The following is a 22,153-nucleotide window of genomic DNA, read 5'->3' as shown; positions in this document are numbered from 1 at the left end:
GATGTCCTGGATCCACGGGCAAAGCTCGTTGGAATCAATTGTGTTGTACAGCAATCAATGGATGTGGAGCCCTTAGGGAGCAATACGGTCCATGTAGCTGCCAGAGTTCCAGGAGTGAAGTGTCAGGACACCCTGCATGGAAAGGGCTAAGGAATATCTGGGTCTGAATGCAGCATCTGTGGGACTGAGAGTGTGGCTGTCAGACAGCCCTGGGTGTGTGTCATGGGGACAGTGGCAAGGTGGCACTTACACTGCAGGGTGTGTCTTCCAGGTGGATAAAGAGACCAACACAGAGAGCCTTGCACAGTCCTCCACTGTGGTTCGTCCGAAAGACAAAAGAGCAGCCAACCCACCCCAGACTCAGTTTGTCAGAGGCAGCACCATCATCCGCTCCAAAACCTTCTCTCCAGGACCTCAGAGTCAGTACGTGTGTCGGGTAAGGAAGGGGCAACCCTGAGGGTGTAAATGCTGGGTTTCTGTAATGGGTCATATCCGTGTTCACTTAGTCTGAATTTTTCACAGAAACATGGCAGTGCTTTCTTCTCTCCCCCTCTGGCTTCAGAAGTTGCTCTGTCCTCACCTCCCAGACAGTATCTTTCCCTGGAAATAACAATATTAAGCACAAATTTATAATATACATATGTGCACATGTTTGTGGTACATGCAGCGTGTTGAGATGCCCAAACTGACCTAGAAGGGCTGCTGTAAAACAGTGATGAATAGGCTGCATATCCAAACTCTTTCCTGCTGCTTTAAGACTGTTCTGTGCTAATTTGAACTGATCTAGCTGTGTCCACCTGACTTTACATGAGGTGAATGTGAAACCTTGATAAAAATGGAAAGCTAAGTATCTGATAATGTCAGCAGAAAAACTGTAGAAGCCTCAAAGTTGCCAGTGTGCTTAGTCTGAAGGTAACTGAACAGGTCATGTGTTGGGTCAGATGTCACTTCCTCTGCTTTGAAATGTGTGTTCACAATTATTTCCTGAATGAAGGGCCAGAATAAACTATAAATAACTCGTCTTTTAAGTAGAACTGGCAAACAAGCAAGCATTTTTTTATCATGCACGACCTGTCCCAAGTGAGCATGTTCCTAACACAGCCGAGGCAGATTTGCTGGGCAGGTTCTCTCCTGCCCAGAGAAAAGAGAAATCTCTAATAAAGAAGTCCCACGTTTTACAGATGCTAGAAAAGATTATTATTATTATTATTATTATTCCTACTTAGAGCTTATTTTTCTAGGCTCTTTGCCCAGGCTAGTTACTTGCACAGAAGAAGAGCAGTAGTGGCGTAGAGTCCCATATCATACCTAAACTTAGACTGTGTAGAAATAGGGACACTATTCCCAAAAAGGGACAGAGTTCAAGGCTTTTGGCAGGATCTGGCTATGCCAAGCGTATGTTACACACTCAGACTGGGGTGTCTGCTGTGGCCTTTCACAAAACTCCATAGCTCTGCTTACAGCCACTTAAAGAACCCTCTGGTCTCACTGATAACAGTGTGTATGCACTGCTTGTATTTCTTTCATGAAAAATATGTGGTTTTCACGTTCCTTTTCAGCTGAATCGCAGTGATAGTGACAGTTCAACTCTATCCAAAAAGCCCCCCTTCGTTCGAAATGCAATGGAGAGACGAAGTGTCAGAGTGAAACGGGTAAGAACATCACCACTTTTTTTTTTCCCTCTGGCACAGACACTTGGCAAAAACCAGGAAAGTGTTTTAAAGGAAAAATTTGCAAACATAAATCAATTGCCACATGCTTTCATTCACAACCTTTTCTTTGTGTCTCTCGAGGCTCTCAAGGATTCTTTGACATAATAGAATATGACAGCGATATTTAAGTTGGAATTAATTTAGAACAATGAATTTAGGAAGATGGTTCCTAGTATTTTCCATCTTGTCAGAGCACAAGAAGTAGCACAAACAGTTTTGCTGTGTTTATTGTTTTGAGATTCTTAAGTATTTACAATAAATGTGAGGAGCTGGGGAAGAGGGTGAGGAGACTGATGTCTCAGATGCTCAGGTGACCCTGTTGTAGGGACTCCGTGGCACAGAATGAATCCCTGTGCCCACTGTGATGGCAATCACTAAAATTCCCCCAGGATACTGATACTGAGCTCCTAAGGAGATGGTTTTCTTGGGACAGCTTGTGTTTGAAACTAGCAGAAGGCAACATGTCACTGGCAAAAGCAATCACAGGTTTTTCTGCAGCATTGTGGATTCATCTGAAGATGAGACATTAAACTTAGGAGCAAGGTGTGCAGGCAGGATTTGTTTGGTTTGGTTTGGTTTGGAGAAGCTGCCAAGGAAGAACTTTAGTGGAAACACAGAAATCAAAACACTTACCTGTAAGACTTCGTGTTTTCTGTCTTGAGACGGGCTGGAAAGCAGGATCAATAGAGATGGTTGAAAAATGGGTCTTGTGATGTATTTGGCACTTCTTGGGTGGAGTGCTTGGAACACTTCCCCCTGTGTTCATACACCCCTTCTTTTCCAGCCTTCAGTCAAGTCCTTCGGTACAGAGCGCCTGATCCGCACCTCCCTAGACCTGGAGCTGGACCTGCAAGCCTCGAAAACCTGGCACGACCAGCTGGTTCAGGAAATCTCGGTGCTGAGGGAGCTGAAGGAACAGCTGGAACAAGCTCAAAGTCAGGGTGAGAAAGAGTTGCCACAGTGGGTGAAGGACGATGAGAGGTTTCGGCTGCTGCTGAGGCTGGTGGAGAAACGAGTGAGTAACACCTGCCTTTGGGTTTCATTCAACTTGTTTGGGGAAATGGGATTTTGGAAACAGGGGACTTGGGACCATCACTAAAAAAAGGAAGCCTCAGCACCAGTCACTCTTGCCTTCCATGTAGGGCTCCATCAAGCTGTTAGCACTGAACCATGGCATTTGGCAGCACAGAGATTTCCTGCCCTAGCACAGGTGCCCACAGGAGGGGTCACAAAAGCCATCTGTTCTGCCAGGGGCAGCCTCCCACCCTGCAGCAGGTGTGGTGTGTGGTGGTTAGCACTTAACTTACTCTACATCACACCCTCCCTCGTGTACAGGGCTCCTTCCCAGCTTCTGGGCTTGGCTGGGCACCTCTGCTGACACCAGGCAGAGACTGAGGTGTGAGGGCACCAGGTGCAGCAGGGAGTTGGTGCAAGGTGCTTTTGGGGCACAGCAGGAACGTGGGGTGACATGTTCTTGTGTGAACTGATCTTTTGGCTTTAAAGGTATATCAAGAAGACACCAAGAGAGTGCTGATAGCACCCATAATTCTCACCAAAGGCTGGAAGAAGACCTTATAAAAAGCTGTCTCCGTTACAATGGTTAGCTGACAAGCTTCAGTTTAGCTCCTGTGGCTCATGATTTCCAGAGGCAACAGTTTCCAAGCCCCTCAGACCTCCAGCTGAAATACTGCTGTACTTGGAGATAGTTAGGATAAAATAATTCCTCCTGGAAACGTTTATTTTTGGGTTTTTTTTATTATTTGTTTAGGTGCAAAAAACAGAACACAAGTGTGAGCTAAAGGCTGATAAAATGATGAGAGCTGCTGCCAAGGATGTCCACAGGCTGCGAGGGCAGAGTCGGAAGGAGCCTCTGGAAGTACAGTCATTCAGGTAATTAGAGGTAAAGGGGAGGAAAAATGGACTGCTGCCATGATTATTCTGTGGATAACTAAGATGCTGACGAGGAAGTCTGATCTTTGCCAGAAGTAGTTAAATGTTAATAAGAACTTCTGTAATTTTATATCAAAGTATAAGGTCTGAGAGTCAGGGAAACCCCTTGCAGCACTGCACATGATCAAAGCAACCAGCAGTGCTCCAAATCATTCCCCACCTGGCAGCAGGTTCTTTGACACAGAAGCAGCCCTTTGCTGCCCCGAGTAACAGATCTGGAAGGGGAAAAAACCCAGAGCTTTTCTGAAATGGCTTCTGGTAAGGTCAGTGTTGTGAGTTTAACTGCAGGCTCATGCCTGGTAAGTAAATTAAGAGGTTTAGGTTTAGGGAGGATGTACTGCTGCTCCTTTGTGGGAACAGCTGGTGGGATAAACTCTCATGGGGATGATGGACATTTCTGGCAAGACTCCTGTTGCAGTAACAACTGATCATTTTTTTTTTTAGAGAGAAAATGGCATTTTTCACACGGCCGAGGATAAACATCCCCACGCTCTCTGCAGACGATGTGTGATCACCATAAAGTATTTGCTTTCCGGACAATTCTACAAATGCAGTTTGGGTTTTGAAGTTATTTATGTGGTATTATGAAGGTACCAAGGCATTTGTATATTAGAGCTTTTGTCAGTATGTGGATGTTTTGAAGATTTTTAGGTTAAAGTTATATCATCACAGAAACCAGCATTAAAGTGACAAGATTGTATAGTTTGTATATTTAGGAATGTATTTTTGGGAAATAGAATTTTAAATAAGAACAAATGCAGCGTAAGGTGCTGTTATTCTTAAATAATGCTGTTTAGACTTTTTGTACAGCTCTACCTTTTAGAGGTTTTACTGCAATAAAATGAATTTGAAGGAACCTCACCCCTACCTTCTATGATGTTCTGCATCGGACTCTCAGTGATGTCTTTTGTACCCTGTGGGGAATGCAGGGAGCCAGTTTGGACTCCCAAGTGCTGTGAACGAATTCTCTGTGAGCTGTGAAGCATTTGTGTTTCCTGCCAGGTCATAAAAGTAGGTGTGAAGTTCAGAATACTTGCACTTTTAACATTTGTACTGCAGCTCATGTCTGTAATGGGTCTGTTAAGGTAACGTGGGGAGCCCATTGAAACCACTGCTGTGGGAGGAGGGCTGCAGGTTTAAAGTCCATATTAGGTTTTTTCCAATAAAGTGACCTTTCTGGACAAACCTGCCTTCTTGCTTTTTGTCTTGTGTGAATCTTCTCATCCCCTGGCACCTAAATTGAGGTTTTTTCCTGTCACTGTCTGGAAGCATATAGCTTTTCCTTCCTCTGTATGTCCTTCAGACCAGGCATTTTTGAGAGGTAGCTGGTGGATAAACCTTGGAAGAAATTGCTCCTGGGATTTTTCCTTTTGTTCTAAACACAGGTTTTACTAAAGGTGTTAAGAGATGTAACTCACTGCTCCCTGGCTGGGTACAGAATGTCACTTTGCACATAGCTGGGTAAGAGCCACTGGATGTTTTGTCAACCCCAGTCCCTGCCCCTTTGTTCCAAACGTCTTCCTGTGCTCGTCGCTCTCACAGGGAATGTTCGCCATCATCACGCCCTGGAGACTTTGTTGCTGTGTCACATGAAATGCTGTAACTGACTTATTTCATGGAATCATGGAATGTCCTGAGCTGGAAGGGACCCACCAGGATCATCCAGTCCGACTCCTGGCCCTGCCCAGGACACCCCAGCAATCCCACCCTGTCCCTGAGAGCGTTGTCCAAATGCTCCCTGAGCTCTGGCAGCCTTGGGGCTGTGCCCACTGCCCTGGGGAGCCTGTTCAGTGCCAACCACCCTCTGGGGGAAGAACCTTTTCCTGAGATCCAACCTGACCCTGCCCTGACACAGCTCCAGCTGTTCCCTCGGGTCCTATCACCTGTTTTTCCTCCCCACCGGTCCATCCCCTGTGCCCGTTTTGTCCCCACACCCTGGGGACGGGACGTGTCACCTGTGAAAGTGCTGGTGGGTGACACTGAGTGAGGGACTGGGGGTGCCCTTCCCTTCGCTCTTCCCTTCTCTCTTCTTCTTTCCCTTCTCTTCCCTTTCCTCCTCCTCTTCCTTCCTCCTCGTCCTTCTCCCCTTCCCTTCTCCCCTCCCCTCCCCAGACTCTCCCGGGCCGTATCCCGCAGGCTCGGGCGCGGTTTCCAGGGCAGCGTTCCCGAGGGAGGGTCGGTCCTCCCCGCCGCCCGGGGGCGCTGCCGCCGCCGCTGTCGCTCCTTTCCGCTTCCCGCGGGGCGCTCCCGGTTCCGGCCGCCCGAGGATGGAGGCGCGCGTGGCGCAGAGCGCGGCCCGGCTGGCGCGGCAGGTACGGGGCGGGATAACCCGGGATAACCCGGGAACAGCCCGGGATAACCCGGGAACAGCCCGGGAGAGCCGGGCACGGCACGGCACGGCACGGCAGCGCCGCGGGGCGCAGGGGCGGGCGAGCCCCGGGTTCCCTGCCCGGGGCGCGGGTCGGTGTGTGAGGGCAGGGCGGGCAGGGCTGAGGCGCCTCCTCGGGCGCTCCCGCGGGGGCCGAGACAGAGAGCAGCGTCCCGGCACTGCCTCGGGCCTGGCGCTCTGTGCCCGTGATAAACTTCTGCAAAAAGCCTGCCCAGAGCGAGTCATCTGAGCCGGACGGGGCGGGGTGTCCTGTCCCGGTTCCTGTCCCTGTTCCCGGTTCCGTGCCCGGCCCGCCGGGATCAGCCGCTCCGGGAGGGCCCAGGGCAGCTCCAGGGATGCGCTCCCCGAGCACCTGTTGGGTGCAGGGCGGGTGTGCCCCTGGCAGCCCTGGCCTTCCCCAGCAGGGCTGTGGCAGCCGCGGGGTGCTCGGCTTTGGGAAAAGGTTGTGACAGCCCTCTCCCTTTTCGGTGACAAGAACAATAATAGGAAATAAATCAGACTGCCAGGTCTGCCCTGGTCAGTGATCAGTATTGACAGTCGAGAACAGAGGCAGCTTCAGGAAAGCTTTGACTCCACAGGTTGACTTCTCTCGTGTTGCCCCAGGAGCATCTGACTGAGAGGTTCGGGACATTTGGTTTGGGTTTTTGTCTGCCAGTCTCGTGTGTTCTTAAGCAACTTTCCAGTGTGTTTTCTGCTTACAGACATAAGCACTGCCATAAAACACTGAGATAAATCTGGCCGTTGAATCTCTGCAACTCCTTTTTGCCTGTGATTTTTCCTTTTTTTCTTTGTTGCTGCTAGGAGAGGAAGCACACCTTGGGTGTTCTGGTAAAGGCATTCTCCCTTTGCCAACACTGCAGTCTGGTCTTTAGTCCATAAACAAATTCCACTCACTGAAGGAAAGCAGGAGAACAGTGTTCAGCTCTAACTCTGGGAGGCTGAAGGAGGCCACGTGGGATTACTGAGCCTCAGCCTACCTGACACCTTGCTCCCAGTGCCAGCTGCAGCAAACCCTGGAGCCTGTGGTGAGCCAGCCTGCAGGAATCATTAGCTCTTCAGAGTAAGGAGTGTGTGCTGAGTTATTGCACTGAGCCACCTGAGCAGGGCTTGGCAAAGTAGGAATAGAGATAAAACTGATCAGGAGGCAAGAAGAGAGATGTTCTGCTCCCTTTCCCATGCTTTCTCAGGTCATTTCCCCCCGCTTTTTTTTTTTCTTTTAAACTTGGTGGAGAAAAATTCTGTGACATTAAAGCCCAGAGGCAGAAGTCTATGCAAGTTTCTTGTTAATTCACTGGGATCTTTGGAAGACAGTCTTATGTGCTAAGGGAAAAATGTAAGGGTGATTTTGGTCCTATTGAAAAAGCTGTAGTTTTTTTGTATTCACAGGTGAGGGGAAGATTTCTAGTACTCAGCTGACCAAAGAGCCCTTGGAGATGTCAGCATGGCCTCATGTAATTCCCGCAGCTTCTCATGAGGTGGTCATCAGGTATGACCCTTTACTGACAAGTTGTGATAGTGCAGGTAGAATAAACCAGGAGGTAACACTTTATGATAGTGCAGGCAGAATAAACCAGGAGGTACACTTTATGACCTTAACAGCAGCTTTTTCCTTCCTTGTCTCAGTCACACATCTTGTAGATCAGAGGAGTGTTGGTGTTGACTCACTTGGATAGTACCATGAGAGAGGGATTACAAGGGTTGTCTGTAGTTTGTTTTTCAGAAAGGATGTAGAATTTATAATACCCCTCAATAACCTCTGGTGTTCACAAATGATTTCCTAGAGAATTAGCTTTATCATGAGCTGCAGGGATAGGGGAAATTTATGATGTGAATATGTAAAGACCTTGTTCCAGGTGAGCTCAGCAACAAGGTTTTGGATTCTGTGGGTGTCACAGAATCATAGCATATCTCAGGTTGGAAGGGACTCATAAGGATCATCATTTATTGGGATTCCAACCCCATGGATTCTGGAATCCAGTGAGTTCAGACTTTTCTGCTGGGTTGTTTTGAATGAAAACTTCATCATCTGTATTAGCTGTTGATGAGCACAAAAAGGGAGACTGAAATGGCAGCAGCACACTGGGGTGGGCAGCTGGGCCACCATGGGGAAACCTTCTGCTCTCAGTTCTCACTCAGGTAACATAGGGACTGCTACTGAAACTTTCTGAAGAAGAGGAGCACTGCATGTCATAGTCTGGGGTGACAAATGGGCCTGGTCAAACCTGAAATGGGGCCAGCCCGAATGCCTTCAGGTGTCTGTGCTGCTTTGGTGCAGTCATGGGAAAGAACTAGGTGAGACTTGCTGAGCTGTGATGTTGTTTTAGAGTTTTTTACCTCCTGACCAGATTAGGATACTGATTGTCACCCTGTGTCTGGGTGGGAAAGCTGTTTGGGCCAGATGTCTGCCCCAGGGGTTGGTGATTCCTGAGAATCCTGGTTCTGGGTTCTGGCTGTGCATGTGGATAAACCTCTTTCTTCATCCTTTCTTGTAGTCTAACAGTATGGAAAGAAGCTCCAGTAGAATACTGGTGATCTCACCTGCAGGTCTTCCCTTGGATGGCCAGAGGTTTTTGTGATGATGGAGGAAAATCCAAATCAAATTCCTGTTCTGAAAAGCTGGTATTGAACCATCTTGGTGGTTATAGCTTTGGAGGAATCTTTTAATGCAGGAGGAGTACGTCTGAGCTGCTGCTTGTCTTGGATATGCAGTGATTTTAGTTTGAATGTGCTTTTCTGGGTCTGGACAAGGTTTGCCCTCGATGCAGAACTCTCCCTGGGGTCTTGGTAGCCTGTTCTGAAGCTGGTGACTTTGCTAGAGAAAAGACAGTACTGTGTGGACACAGAATTTACAGATAATGTGTAAAGAGTAGAAGCTACCTTTGTGCTTTTCTTTAAAGCACATTCTAGGGTTGGGGGGCATGAGATATGCATTTCTCTGCTCTGATGTTCTTTCAAGTCAGTTTGTAGCAGTAATGGTCACTGAAACTTACAGTGACTCAGCTGTGAAAGCACAATGAATTCTCTCTTGAGCTATTTTAAACTTGGAAATTCAGAAGATTTTTCAAATGGGTGTATAAGTTAAATACTACCAGGTCAGGCCCGGAAGAAGAGTTGAAAATAAACCGGTCTGTTTGCTGCTTGTTGTGTGGATTGTATGTACATGAGAGAAAAACAGTTGGGGCACATGCTTTGGCTTGCTGGGGCTGAAATGGTCTATTTGAAGTGAGTTAAGGAACAGCTGTTCAATGATTTTGGTTATCTAAAAGCCAAACCAGAGGATTTGATAAAGTTTTGGAGTTTTTTTTTCCTCTGAGTCCTATTTTTTCACATTTGAACTGCAAGAAGCAGCATCCTGTTCTCCTGTAGCAGAGGAGACCTTGAGGCTATAAAAGAAGTGTGCCATAAACTGAAGCACAACTGAAGAGTGACCTCAAAAGTACTGATTTTCAGCTTGACCCATAAATAGACCAATCTTAAGATTGTTTTGCCTCAGCTTAGGTTTCTGAGCATCTGCAGTTAGTTACAGCAGCATTTCTGGGAGCTGTTGTTCAGGTGGACGTACAGGACCAGAAGATTCAATGGCCCAGTTTTTTTCCTAATTAAATATTCTGTTTGTTTCAAGAGCAACAAAGTAAATGAGCCCTTTTTGATAAGGTTTGGTGGCCTGTTTGACTACAATAATAGGCTGAGCTGCATCCTGCTGTGGAAGTTCTGGCAGAGGAGAGCCTGGATGAGGGAGCTGAGGGGCTGGGAGCCAGGGTGAGCAGTGCGTGCTGCCTCTCCTTCCATTGGAGCACTGAGTCCCTTAAAGCTCCAGGAGCCTCCAGGTTGTGTGTGAGCCAGTTCTGTGGCTCAGGGCACAAAGCCTCTTACAGGGGGGCACAAGAGATGGACAACAGAGGTGACATTTCAGCTACTTGGTTTCTTTAGGGAGTGGGGTGAGGAAAATTCCCACTCCTTGCAGCAGCTTCCAACCAGGCTGTGAGGTCTGCAGGGGCGCAAGGAAGTTTGTTTTTTTGGAGCACAAAGGTCCACCTGAAATTCCTGATTGCTCCTGAATGCCTTGTGTCAGTTTTAAGGGAGAAGCCACACTGGAGGCAGGGAAGGAAAGGTGGTGTGTCTGGGTGGAAGTGAGTGCACACTGCAGAAACGCCCCTGTGGAGCAGCAGGCTGTCCTTCCTGGCATTCCTGCCTCCAGGTGGGCTTTGAGCTTGCTGGGGTTGTGAGTGATTGTGGTTTCCTCTTCTGAAAGAGAAACTGTGAGATGGTGAAACTGGCTGAAGAGGGCTTAAGGGAATTTTGAGTGAAGTTATTTGACGTCTTTATTAGATCAAAAAAGCTGGAGGAACTGCTTATTTTGGGATGATCCTTAATTAGCATGACCTGTTGTCTTTCTTGCGCTTTTGTCCTGATATCAGTGAGATTGTCTTCTAACTGCCTTTTTCCAAGATTTCAGAATCCCTGGTTTTGATACAAATAGAAACAACCTTCACACAGTACAGGTTTGGAATTATTCAACTTCCATGTATGTCATTGCTGTTACCTTTATGAGGCAAAATAGAACTTGTAGCTCATCACCTCCTGCCCCCACTCCAGGAACTGCTGTGTGACAATTCAATTTGCTTTTCAGGAAAACGAGATCAAGCTGCTGACTGCAGAAATTGAGCGTCTGAAGAACTGTGGGTGCTTGGGAGTCTCCCCCAGTTTGGAAGGGCTGCGAGACGAAAACGCAAAGCTCAAGTATCGGTTAAATTTCCTTCAAAAGGTAAGGGAATAAAGAACAAAGAATTCTTGCAGCAGCATGTGGTTTTTTTGTTCTCATTAAGGCAAGCTAAATAAGTGATGTCAGTTTGTTACAGCTAGTGATGTGTGACAGTGTGCTCACTCTGCATTCTGACACCTTAACTGGGGACACATCAGATATTTTTTGGTTCCTTAAACAGAAAACTACTTTTATGGAAAGTGTCAGTAGGTCAGCAAGCCCACACTGTCACATTTTGGCCAGTCATGCACTGGGTGGCCAAGCTGAGGTCTGTCCAGGATCACTGACAAAGGAGTGAGAAGTAATGCAGCCCTGCATTCAGGGAAAGGTTTGTGCTGGAAGCTTCAACAGCAGAAGCAGCTCTTGAATCACCTAATTTTTATGTTGTACATGTCGCTCCTGTGCCTAGAGGTGTCAGCCAGATCTGTCAGCTGTGCTTTGCCAGGCAGCCAAGGAGAAAAGTGGGATGTAACAGTTCCTCAGATGTTGTGAATTTAACCTTCTGGATCTTGTTGGGTTGGTTTGTTGTTTTTTTCAGAGCCTTCAGGAGGAAAGAAGTAAAACAGCAAAAAGCATGATTAATATCAACAGCTGTCTTCAGGAGATCTTTGGAGCTGCTATTCAGGCTGCCTACCCAGAGTTAGAAAACCCTCCACTGGTGGTGACACCAAGTCAGCAGCCCAAATTTGGAGATTACCAGTGTAACAGTGCCATGGCCATATCACAGGTAAACGTAAAAACAATCTTAACAAAGCTGTTGGAAGCTAAGTGACAGACAGCACAGTGAAAGTTGCAATCCTGGACTTGTTGTAGGTGTCTGGGCTGAGAATTGAGTGAGTGTCTAAAGACATTTTGGGGGAAGCATTGGCCTTTACAGAGCTGACCTTTAAAGTTTAGATGACAGGTATGAGAGAGTTAATGTGTAACACAGAAAAATGCTCAGTTCATGGGATCTAAATCCAATCAGGATTTAAGTGCTGTATTGATTTGCCAATAATGTGCAATTATCTACCAATTAGTGAGCTGTATGTTTGGAACTAAAACCAGCAAAACAATAAATCACAATTCCAGGGAGTTACAAAATGTTGAGGAACACCTGCATAACTCTGCATGCTCTTCCCTAGTGCCAGGAAAGTGTGATGTCCCCACACACATCTGCACAGTTTTGTGCACATGTACCCCCTTCTCAGAGGGCAGGTGACAAACCTGGGACTGCGGGTTCCACTCACTGCTCACACCTCCTGTTGCTGTGGGTGCTGATTGTTGTTGGGTTCCTAAATTTCCAGTTCTGTGACAGGTGCTCTTTCCAACCTTTTGAAGTGCACTATTCCACACGCTTTTTGTGCTCTCATTCCTGTCTCACTGGCTGTTGCTATCCAAGCATTTGCTAAGGGGAGGCTCTGTGGGCATCCCTACATCTGTAGCCAGTGGTATCTATATTTTATTTTAAATGAGCAAAAGGCAGGAAGCATGGGGGTTTTGTTACAATGTTCTGATGTTGGAGGTTCTCAGGCAGCTGTAAGGATGGTTCCACTTAACAGAACACCTGTTAGTGTGTGCAGAGGAAGGAGTGGGGTTTTTTTTTGGCCTGTCTGGTATCAGCAGTTACTTAGGAAATTGTGGTACTGCTACTTTGTGGAAGATATTTGACCAAAGAAGACCCAAATACAGTAAGAGATACTTCAGCAGTTGGCTGTGACCGTGCTGAAGTAAAACCAGGAGATGTGGGAGAAAGAAAGCACCCAAACTTTGAATGCATTGGTGCCTTTGAGCGACTAAATAAACTCTTTGTAATCACAGATCTTTTATTTGGCAATCTCAACAGAGACAACTTTTTCCTTCTCTTCAGGTGTTCTGTTGTCAATTCACCTTTATTAATCCACTAGGCTGGCAGTTTTGACATGGACTGCCATGTGTGGAATTCTGCTCCCCAGGTCGCCATGGGCAGCTGCTGTGCCCGTTGTCCGTGACTGCCAACGTGCCAGCCAGCAGGCGCCGGGCCGGGAGTGCCAGGGTGGAAACAGCCCTCACAAATACGTGTGCCTTCCCCTGCTCTCATTAGCATATTGTGACAGGGCTGAGCCCCCTGGGTGACTGCACTGACACGGGATTCAGAGCGTTGCCACTTTTCTGACCGCTGCGTTACCCCAATTAAATCGCGGTTGGGATTCTCGAGCGGTCCCAGCGCCGACGTTGTTCGCATAACTCGGTGTCTGAACGGTCCCCTCCGAGCCAGCGTTTCGAGTTCCAGGTTGTCAACTGTGCTGGTGAATAAGGGTTCCTAGTGCTGGGCTTGGCTGTGGAGTTTGTCCCCTGCATGCTGGGTTGGAGCTTGGCAGTGCTCGCACAGGCAGCAGTCTGAGAGCGTGTCAGCACAGCAGAGCCAGCAGCAGGTTATGGACTTCCTGTCAGCCTAAGTTTTAGGGGCTTGGCTGTGGGGCAGGTCTCCCCAGGGTGTCCCCTGCGCAGAGCCAGGGTCACTGGGACTGCCAGAGGAGCAGGAAGTGCCCTGACTGGGACGTGCCAGGCAGCAGCCTCTCCCTGCAAGGCACTGGTGTGGAAAGGGCCCTCACAAATGCCTATTGTTTTCCCGGGAGCTCATCAGCATATTAATGCCTGGGGTTTCAGCCAGGAGCTCCCTTTGCTCCTTAGAGTCAATGGAGTATGGTAACCAATTCTGGAATGGTTCAGATAACACGCCTGTTATCTGGTATAACATGCTCATAATCTGGTTTTGCATTTATTTTTCCTGTAGTGTACACTTTAAGTAGCATTAAAGGCATAAAGGAGGTTTGCTTTTCTTGCCCATTCCAAGCCTTTACCATTCTGTAAGGATCCTGTAATGATCAGCTGTATGACAGGTTAAACAGGAAGCTGAAAACTTTAGAAATACATTTTGCAGCAGACTGCAAGTTAGCAAATACAGGCAAATTCTGAGTTGACAAAGAGGTACTTGATCTTTGTGATCTTGATGGGAGCAAGGTGATGAGTTTTCAAACACATTGTGGTAATAACAGAAAATCACCTGCTCAGAAACAAACAGTTGTGGTAATTTTATACAGTGTGAATGTAGTGTTTTGCAAGGGGTGGGTTGGACAAGCTCACAGAATCCTCCTAAAGGGTGTTCTTGTAAGATTTGCAAAAAGCTATATGAGAAGATGCTTTGGTAATGGACAGGGAAATTTGGGAGTTGGTCTAAATGATCTTTGAAGGTCCCTCTAACCCAAACCATTCAGGTGCAATCATTGCATGTCAATTTAGAGTTTCTCACAGTGGGCCGTGCATGGCTCCAGGGAAAAGGAGGGAGCTACTTTCCCAGTAGTTTTTCTGATGCTCTTTTAAGAAAAAGGGTAATGTTAGAATTATCTGTGGTTGCTTGGGTTGTTGGGTTTTATTTATTTATTCACTTATTTATCTATTCCCTTATTTATTTATTAAGCTTAAGACTAAGGCAGGACTGAAGGCAGTTTGCTTTGGTTGCTTTTAGTCATAAATCAGCAGACTTGCTCCGAAACCACACTCCGAGTCTGCTGCAGGCACAGTTCAGAACTTCACATATGAGTGTTGGCAGAGCTGAGGACACCCATGAGCCTGGTCAACAGGACTGTGAAGCAGTGTGAAGGACTCTGCCAGATATGCTGATATTTTAAGGGTTTGTCTCTTTTGCTAGCTTAAAAAAGTAGAGATTTGCCAAACCACTCAACGTGTTTTGAAAAATAACCTGGGAGATTTTCTTCTGACATGGAGGCTGCTCTGAGAAGAAGGGGGGGAACCTGTTGGGTCCAGTCAGGCTCCTGCTGTGGAGAACTGATCTGATCTGTAAAACTCAGTAGAAATGTTTTTCTTTGTGTGTGTCTCTGCATTATGAAGCTGAAGGACCAGGAGGATCTTTCAGTGCTGCAGTATCTGTGTTTCTGTTCCACTCTGTAGAGTGTTTTGGAGGATTGAATTTTACTTGATCTTCTTGTTGTGTTTCAGATACTGCTCAAAACCAAGGAGCAGAAGGTTATCCCACGAGAAATCGCTGACAAAATAGCAAAAAACATTCCTGCCAATGAGTGCATTGAGAAGGTCGAAATTGCTGGTCCTGGTAAGATCAGTTTCATTTTACACAGTAGGTTTTAAAGCAGAAAGGGCATTTTTATTCTGGATGGTGAACAGGGAAGCTGAGCTGAGTTCAGTTCACCAGCATGTTGTGATTTAAAACTGCAGTTTGAATTTAAAACTGCAGGGTGAATTAGCTGCTTCTGTCTTGGTGAGCTTTGTAGCCCTCACACTTGTGCAGCAGCAGCAATCTACCTCTGTATTAGAACTGCCAAGTATGATCCTGACCCCCTTAATTAGCAATTTTTCCACTGATGCTTAAAGGACCAGCTTTTCCCCTTTGAATACTGGTGATGGGTATCAGGCCACAGTCATGAAATCACAGCAAAAATTGATATGCCCTTCTTGCTGCTCCTTACATGGTGAGGACACCTTGTCCTCTCAGCACTGAGAGGCTGGAGTAGCATGGATGTTATTCATTGCTGCATCTGTTTTATCCCTGTGACCCAAGAAGGAATACAAGGGCTCATATTCCTTAGGGCTTCAGCATAAACACAAAAATCCCATGGCACAGCCCTTCTAGTGCTTGGGCATAAATTTGTTGATTGGCTCTGTGAAGCAGAAGTGAAACAGTGTCATCCCACAAGGCTGGATTACCCCAGGTGAAACTATATATTTTAGGATATTAATTTAAAAAAAAAAAGGAGACAAAACAGGATTTGCTTTTGCATTCTGGAAACCAAATTATTTATTTTCTTGTAAAAAATTGTTTTTATAAATTCACCTTTGAGAGACAGTGCACAAAAAGGACTTAGGTCAGTGGTGTAGCTTGAGCATCTGACTCCTGCAGTAAAGGCTGTAGTGGTGTGAATCAGACTCTTAATCTGGGAACAGAAATTGTCATCTAGTGACAGCTTTGTTGTCCTGTGGCTGAAAACTGTTTTGTTCTGTCAAGCTGACTTCACGTGCTTTTGTGCTTGAGGAAACAAATCCAAGGGGAAAGGAAACAAAGAGTGGTTTGAGGCACTTCTGCAGCCCCAGCACTCATTGCTGGTTTTCTCCTCTAAAGGTTTTATCAACGTCCACTTGAGAAAGGATTTTGTGTCGAAGCAGCTGAGCAGTTTATTGATGAATGGAGTTCAACCACCAGCCATTGGCAAGAGGAAAAAGGTACAGCAGTGAGCACACAGGCACCTGCTGTAGGTGAAACATGCTGGACTGCAGGTAGCTTTGAAATTCACACCTGAAATGCTGTGCTGAGCAGATGTCCATGGCAGCAGGTTGTTAGAGCAGAGTAGGTGGGATGTGGCATAGGGGTCATGGGTGGGCTGTGTGTACGTGGTGTGGTCTCTGTGGGGCGAGGGACGGGGGTTCCCTGGGGCAGGTGTTGTGCCCAGGTCAGTCTGGGACTGATCCCTGACCCTGAGCTGGGCTGCAGCAAAGCCCCAGGCTGGAAGCCTGCTCTGATGTCCTCTCTGGGCCCTCTCTGCTGGCTGTGTTTGAGGGTCGGCAGAGGCGAGCCCTGTTCACCCTGCTCCCCCCCAACAACACCCAGATTAAACACATGAGGTGTGGAAATGACCACTGCCTTTTATTCATGTGTTCCTGTGGTGCTGTGTCCTAGGTAGTGGTGGATTTTTCATCCCCTAACATTGCCAAGGAGATGCATGTTGGCCACCTGAGGTCCACCATCATCGGGGAGAGCATGTGCCGACTATTCGAGTTCGCAGGTTATGACGTTCTGAGGTGAGAGTTGATTCCTGGGTGTGGTGGGCTTGGTTGGCTGAGTCTGTGCAGTACCTGTCTCTGTGCTTTGGCCTGTGTTGGGCTTTGTTTATAAGCATGTGGCAAATAACCCCTTCTGTGTAGAAAGACACTCAGCTGAGCAAGTGTAGCAGGGTAAGAAATCAAGGAGGGCAGCAGCTTCATTGCAGTGAAACTGGGGGAGCTTGACTGGTTTGGGTTTCTGGTATTATGTGTGTTCCTTCTTTTGGAATACATCTTTTTAAAATGTGTGTATCTTAGAGCATATGTTCAAAAAATCATTGTTGTGCTCTTCAATTGCTTCAAGGTTAAACCATTTAGGAGATTGGGGCACCCAGTTTGGAATGCTCATTGCCCACCTCCAAGACAAATTTCCGGACTACTTAACTGTTTCTCCTCCCATTGGGGACCTCCAAGCTTTTTACAAGGTATTTTTAACAAACAAGTGTAATATTTATGTCAACATCTCAAAAGAAGATCGAGGAACTTTACAGATTGGGAAGTATTTTGGAGAAACAAAAGAATCAAATCACTGTTAATAGATTATTGCAGTAGGCTGCCATAGGGTAAAGAATTGTGGTATCTGGTACTGAGTTGTCAGCATGGGGCATGATCAGAGGGCTTTGTAAGCTTGCAGCTTCTCTGTCTTTTGGGATGGGCGTGCTTGGAGGGGCTGTTATGAGTGGCAGCTGGTGTCAGGGGAGAAGGCAGTGCTTTTCCACGTGTCTTTCACTGCAGGAATCCAAGCGGAGGTTTGACACAGAGGAGGAGTTTAAGAAACGTGCCTACCAATGTGTGGTGCTGCTGCAGAGCAAAAACCCCGACTTCATCAAAGCCTGGGAGCTCATCTGTGACGTGTCACGCAAAGGTGACTTTGCCAGGTCCAGAAACGTGTCTCAGCAGTAGAACAGGGGGGCTTCTTCACCTTTAAGTCTGAGCCCATGCTCCTATTTTCTTTTGAAAATCACTGCCACGAGAAGCTTAAAGCAAAAAGCCATTACAGCCAAAGTACTGGGCTGTCTGTGGAGGCTTTCAGCTAAATCTTTTGTCTCCTCAGTCCTGATGGCTTGACCAAGGGATGGATAATGCCTTGCTGTGCCCACTGGTAAAACATGCACCACTGGTTACCACTGTGTGCCTTTAATGGAAGTATTTTGTTCTGTTTCTCTCCTCAAGAATTCCAGAAAATCTACAACTGTTTGGACATCACGCTCATAGAGAGAGGGGAATCATTCTACCACGAGATGATGAAAGACATTGTCAAAGAATTTGAAGATAAAGGTGAGGCTTTTGGTCTCAGGTCAGAATTTCTGCAGCTGTGAGCATGTCTTTGATACTTGTAGGCAATAGCGTGAGGTACTATTGGAATTTATTGTATCCTGAGTAAACAGGGAACAATATAGGACAGACTTTCTGATCTTAGTGTTGTGACTGTGTGGGAACTTTGTCTGAGAAATGTTCATGAAGACAGTAGGATTTTTGGATCATGTTGACTCTGAAACTGGCAAGAAGCCAAATGCAGCATAAAAAGTCTCTGGTTTTACATGTTCCTGTCTGGATTCAGCAGTTCCTGAGTCTCACTGTCTGAAGTGTTATCACTAGTCTTACCACTGAAAGACTTCATGCTGAGTCCTCATTACATCTCCATAGTTTCAGTTGCCTTTAATGTCATACCTTGTGATGCTGGGTTTGTGGCTGTACAGGAGGATCTGGATGCCAGTGTTGGGAGTTTTTAAATCAGATCCCTTCTGGTAAGGCCACCTCTGTACAGATCTGCTTCCTTGTGCGTAGCTCTGGAAGTGCCCTACGGAACGTGACTTGGTTGACAAGGGAGTTCCATGCAGGTTTTTTTTGTATTTTCAGCCATTAATTATTTGATCATGTGAGTGTATGGCCTTTTCGTGCTGGTAGCATCAGGGAAGTGTTTCTGCTGGCCCACAAACCTCCCTGCTGTGATACAAGGCAGAATGTCTTCCTTTGCTTTTGCAGGGTTTGTCCAGGTTGATGATGGCAGGAAGATCGTGTTTGTCCCGGGTTTCCCTGTGCCACTGACAATCATGAAATCAGACGGAGGTTACACATATGACACATCAGACTTAGCTGCTCTTAAGCACAGGCTGTGTGAAGAGAAGGGTGACATCCTTATCTATGTTGTGGACAGCGGCCAGGTGAGTTCCCCAGCTCTGCTCTCACTGCTGGTGCAGCTCATCCCAAAGTGCGTTAAGTGCTGGATGCAGCAGTAACGCAGGTAGAACACCACAGGCTCTTTAGTGTCCTTGGTGTATCTACCCCTTACCTGGGCAGTGATGGGAATTTGCCAGTTGCTGCTTCTTTAAGCCAGGAAAACATCTTCAAAAGGTTCAACTTTCTGATGTGGAATTTCTCTGTGGAGCTTGAGAAATTTTAAGTCTCGTTATGAGAGCGTTGTTGTGAATGAGATAAAGCAAGGAAGAAAACTGCACTTGGAGGAGTGGGCTGAGAACCAGTTGTTGGTGTTTATTCCTTGCAGTCTGTGCATTTACAAACAGTGTTTGCAGCTGGACAGATGATTGGCTGGTATGACCCCAAAGTGACCAGAGTGGCCCATGCTGCTTTCGGAGTGGTGCTGGGAGAAGACAAGTAAGTGCTTGGGTGCAGTTTTTCCTCTGTGTTTGCCTTGGAGAGGATGTTTGAGTGAATGCAGGAGACTTGCTCTTGTGTGTTGACAGGTATGTGACATGCCAAAAAAAAACCCAGAAGAAAGCACCACATCCCATGCTGTTTTCCATAACTGTGTCATTTTGTTGCTTGTCACTGTCCTTGATCCACGTAGTCACTGGTGCTGTGGTCACATTCCCTCTTGGGCCTGGCTTCTGCTGGGAGATGGCAGTGGTAAAGGCCACAATTTCCATTACTTTCTGCCTTCTTCGTGGTAGGTGAAACATAAGTTGGGAAAAGTCTGGCACTGGTATTTTATTCTGCCTGATGTCTGGAACTGGGACTGTTCTGACTGTGGGAGCCTTCCTGGTCAGCACCCCGTGTGTGTTCTCTCAGTTTTGTAGCTGTCTGTGGGATGGCAATTTCTTCAATACAGAGAGATCTGCCACGTGCTTTTTTACTAAGCCATAAGGTGTGAGCAGTGGAAATCCCTGCAAGAGGCTCTGGTGCATGTCCTGGATCTGCCTGGGGTGCCCTAGGCAGAGGGTGGAAGTGTTCTGTCTGTTATACAGGTGGTCATTTTGTCTGTGTGTTTTCAGGAAGAAGTTCAAAACTCGTTCAGGGGATACAGTGCGTCTCATAGACCTGCTGGAAGAAGGGCTGAAACGAGCGATGGACAAGCTGAAAGACAAGGAACGGGACAAGGTACTTGTGACAGAGTGTTTATCTTTCCTGGGAACTGTGCTGGGTACTGCAGAGCTTCCTGGGGCTGGGAGCACAGAGATGGGCCTGCAGGTACTGTCAGGTCTCCCTGCTGTGATGGCAACAGCTGTGACTCCCCCAGGATGCAGGAGGTGATGGGAGAATATGCAGTTTGGACTGTCCAAAATGCTCTGTAAGGGTTGGAGGATTGTTTATTATGTGTAGTTTGTAAGAAGCAGTATGAACATCACACCTGACAGGTGAGACACTGTGGGGCTCAGGGGTCCTGTGGGCTGTCAGGAGTCAGCCTTAGCCTGGGCAGGGTTGCAGTGCAGTTGATTGCAAGAGAAGTGAGATGTGAATGTGGGGTTTTCTGGTGCCCTGAAGTGGAGAGGTGTGTGTGAACTGAGTACCACACGGGTATAATCCCCTTAGGAGCCTGGGCTCTCCTCCTGAGCCCTGCTGGGTGGCCAGGGCTGCATGCTGTGGTTCATGAGGGCAGCACAGTGTTCTTCCTCCTGACTGTGATCTGCCTTGAATTTGCACCAGGTCCTCACAGCAGAAGAGCTGAAAGCTGCCCAGACATCAGTGGCTTTTGGATGCATTAAATATGCAGATCTGTCCCACAACAGACTAAATGACTACGTCTTCTCCTTCGACAAGATGCTGGATGACCGAGGGAACACAGCTGCCTATCTGCTGTATGCCTTCACACGGATCAGGTGGGTGAGGGAGCAGCTGGAGCTGGTGCTGATGCTCTGCATGTGTGAGCAGAGGTGTGATGGTCACATCAGTGCTCTTGGAGGTTAGTGAGAGAAGGCAGCTACACTGGGGTGCACCACAGGCAAGATTTTATTTGTCATTGTAAATGGTGTGTGCCCTGCCACCTGAAATGGCTCCACACATCCCAGGGAGGGAGCTGCGGGAGTTTCTGCTAATCAGAGGATTTAGGTGGTTGGAAAAGGGTGCACCTGTGTTCCAGCAGCTGCTCAGCTCAGGTGTTGCCATACCCCACAGTTTTTCTGGCACCCTGAGCCTGGTTTGCTTGGCATCATCGTGTGTCCTTGCTGATGTGGGTGCCCAGAGCCCATCCCTCCCTGTTCCTGTGCAGTGCCCTCCTGGATCACCCCAGGGCAGGGGCTCCCCCTGCATCCCCAGGGCTGATGGACCAGTTTGGCCTGATCACTGAGGACTGGACATCAGTCCTGGGACAGGCCAGACAGGCGAGCAGGCTGAGCAGTGGGAGCCCCACAAGCAGCCCATGTTCTGCATCATTCCAGGGCCATCGCTCGCCTGGCCAACATTGACGAGCAGATGCTGCGGAAGGCAGCCAGGGAGGAGGTGCTTATCCTCGACCACGAGAAGGAGTGGAAGCTGGGCAAGTGCATCCTGAGGTTCCCTGAGATCCTGCAGAAGATCCTGGAGGACTTGTTGTTGCACACGCTCTGTGACTACCTGTATGAGCTGGCCACCACCTTCACCGAGTTCTACGACAACTGCTACTGCGTGGAGAAGGACAGGCAGAGTGGTGAGTGCTGCCCGTGGGGTGCTGCGTGTGCCTGTCCCGTATCATAGTACAGATGCTCTCCAGGGTGTTTCCCTGTGCTGGGAAGGCTGTTGTCACACTCCTTGCTGCTGCAGAACAAGGGTCTGTGTGGAAGGACAGCCTGTGTTGTCATCTGCCAGTGAGCAGGAAGGTTGAGTAGAGCTGGGAGCAGCCTGGAAACACGAGGGGCTGGTCAGTCTGCCCGGCTTAGGGAGAGCAGGAAGGGCTCTGTGCCAGTCCAGGGCCAGGCTGTGGGCAGAGGGGAAGGCACCACTGGTTGTTCAGAGCAGCTGCTCCAGCTCCTCTGTTGGTGTTTTCCAGGCCAGATCGTGAAGGTGAACATGTGGAGGCTGCTCCTGTGCGAAGCCACTGCTGCTGTCATGGCCAAGGGATTCGACATCCTGGGGATCAAGCCTGTCCAGAGGATGTAGCTGTGCCCTGTGGAATGACAATAAAGGGACTAAACAACTGGAGTTGTCTGTGTCTGTTGGGGTGGGGTTGTGGTAAGGGAAGGCGCTGTGGGGGAGCAGCACCCCCTTAGGGGAGAAAGGAAGAGAGGAATGAAGAGTAAGGGAAGAAGGAAAGAAAGGATGCAGGGAGGGAGGAAGGAAAAGGCGAGAAAAGGAGCGTGGCTTCAGCAGCCGCAG

General features: G+C 47.8%; 2 protein-coding genes across 3 annotated transcripts in view; both read left to right on the top strand.

Moving 5' to 3' along the window:
• WWC1 (WW and C2 domain containing 1) overlaps positions 1–4,838 on the top strand; it is a 65,947-nt gene extending 61,109 nt beyond the window's left edge. The window contains exons 19-23 of the mRNA XM_050311978.1: positions 272–436; positions 1,560–1,652; positions 2,497–2,727; positions 3,481–3,602; positions 4,107–4,838. Of these exons, the coding sequence (XP_050167935.1) occupies positions 272–436; positions 1,560–1,652; positions 2,497–2,727; positions 3,481–3,602; positions 4,107–4,173 (678 nt within the window). The 3' untranslated portion in view covers positions 4,174–4,838. The remainder of the gene's footprint in view (positions 1–271; positions 437–1,559; positions 1,653–2,496; positions 2,728–3,480; positions 3,603–4,106) is intronic.
• A 1,067-nt stretch (positions 4,839–5,905) lies between these two features.
• RARS1 (arginyl-tRNA synthetase 1) lies at positions 5,906–21,975 on the top strand. Of its 2 annotated transcripts, XM_050312011.1 has the most exons (16): positions 5,918–5,974; positions 7,438–7,537; positions 10,682–10,816; positions 11,352–11,540; positions 14,792–14,903; positions 15,927–16,027; positions 16,482–16,603; positions 16,929–17,049; positions 17,360–17,489; positions 17,798–17,902; positions 18,611–18,789; positions 19,131–19,240; positions 19,858–19,963; positions 20,510–20,682; positions 21,241–21,488; positions 21,828–21,975. In XM_050312011.1, exons 4-16 carry the CDS (start codon positions 11,388–11,390, stop codon positions 21,935–21,937), a joined length of 1,770 nt encoding a protein of 589 aa, XP_050167968.1. In that variant the 5' UTR covers positions 5,918–5,974; positions 7,438–7,537; positions 10,682–10,816; positions 11,352–11,387; the 3' UTR covers positions 21,938–21,975. The 2 variants fall into 2 exon arrangements, with proteins under 2 accessions (XP_050167967.1, XP_050167968.1); XM_050312010.1 differs by lacking the exon at positions 7,438–7,537 and having other exon boundaries at positions 5,906–5,974.
• The last annotated feature ends 178 nt before the right edge of the window (positions 21,976–22,153 follow it).

This window comes from Myiozetetes cayanensis, unplaced genomic scaffold (genome assembly GCF_022539395.1).
Source record: "Myiozetetes cayanensis isolate MyiCay16 unplaced genomic scaffold, myiCay2020 scf17, whole genome shotgun sequence".
Lineage (NCBI taxonomy): Eukaryota > Metazoa > Chordata > Aves > Passeriformes > Tyrannidae > Myiozetetes > Myiozetetes cayanensis.
This window is presented reverse-complemented; position numbering and strand designations above follow the sequence as displayed.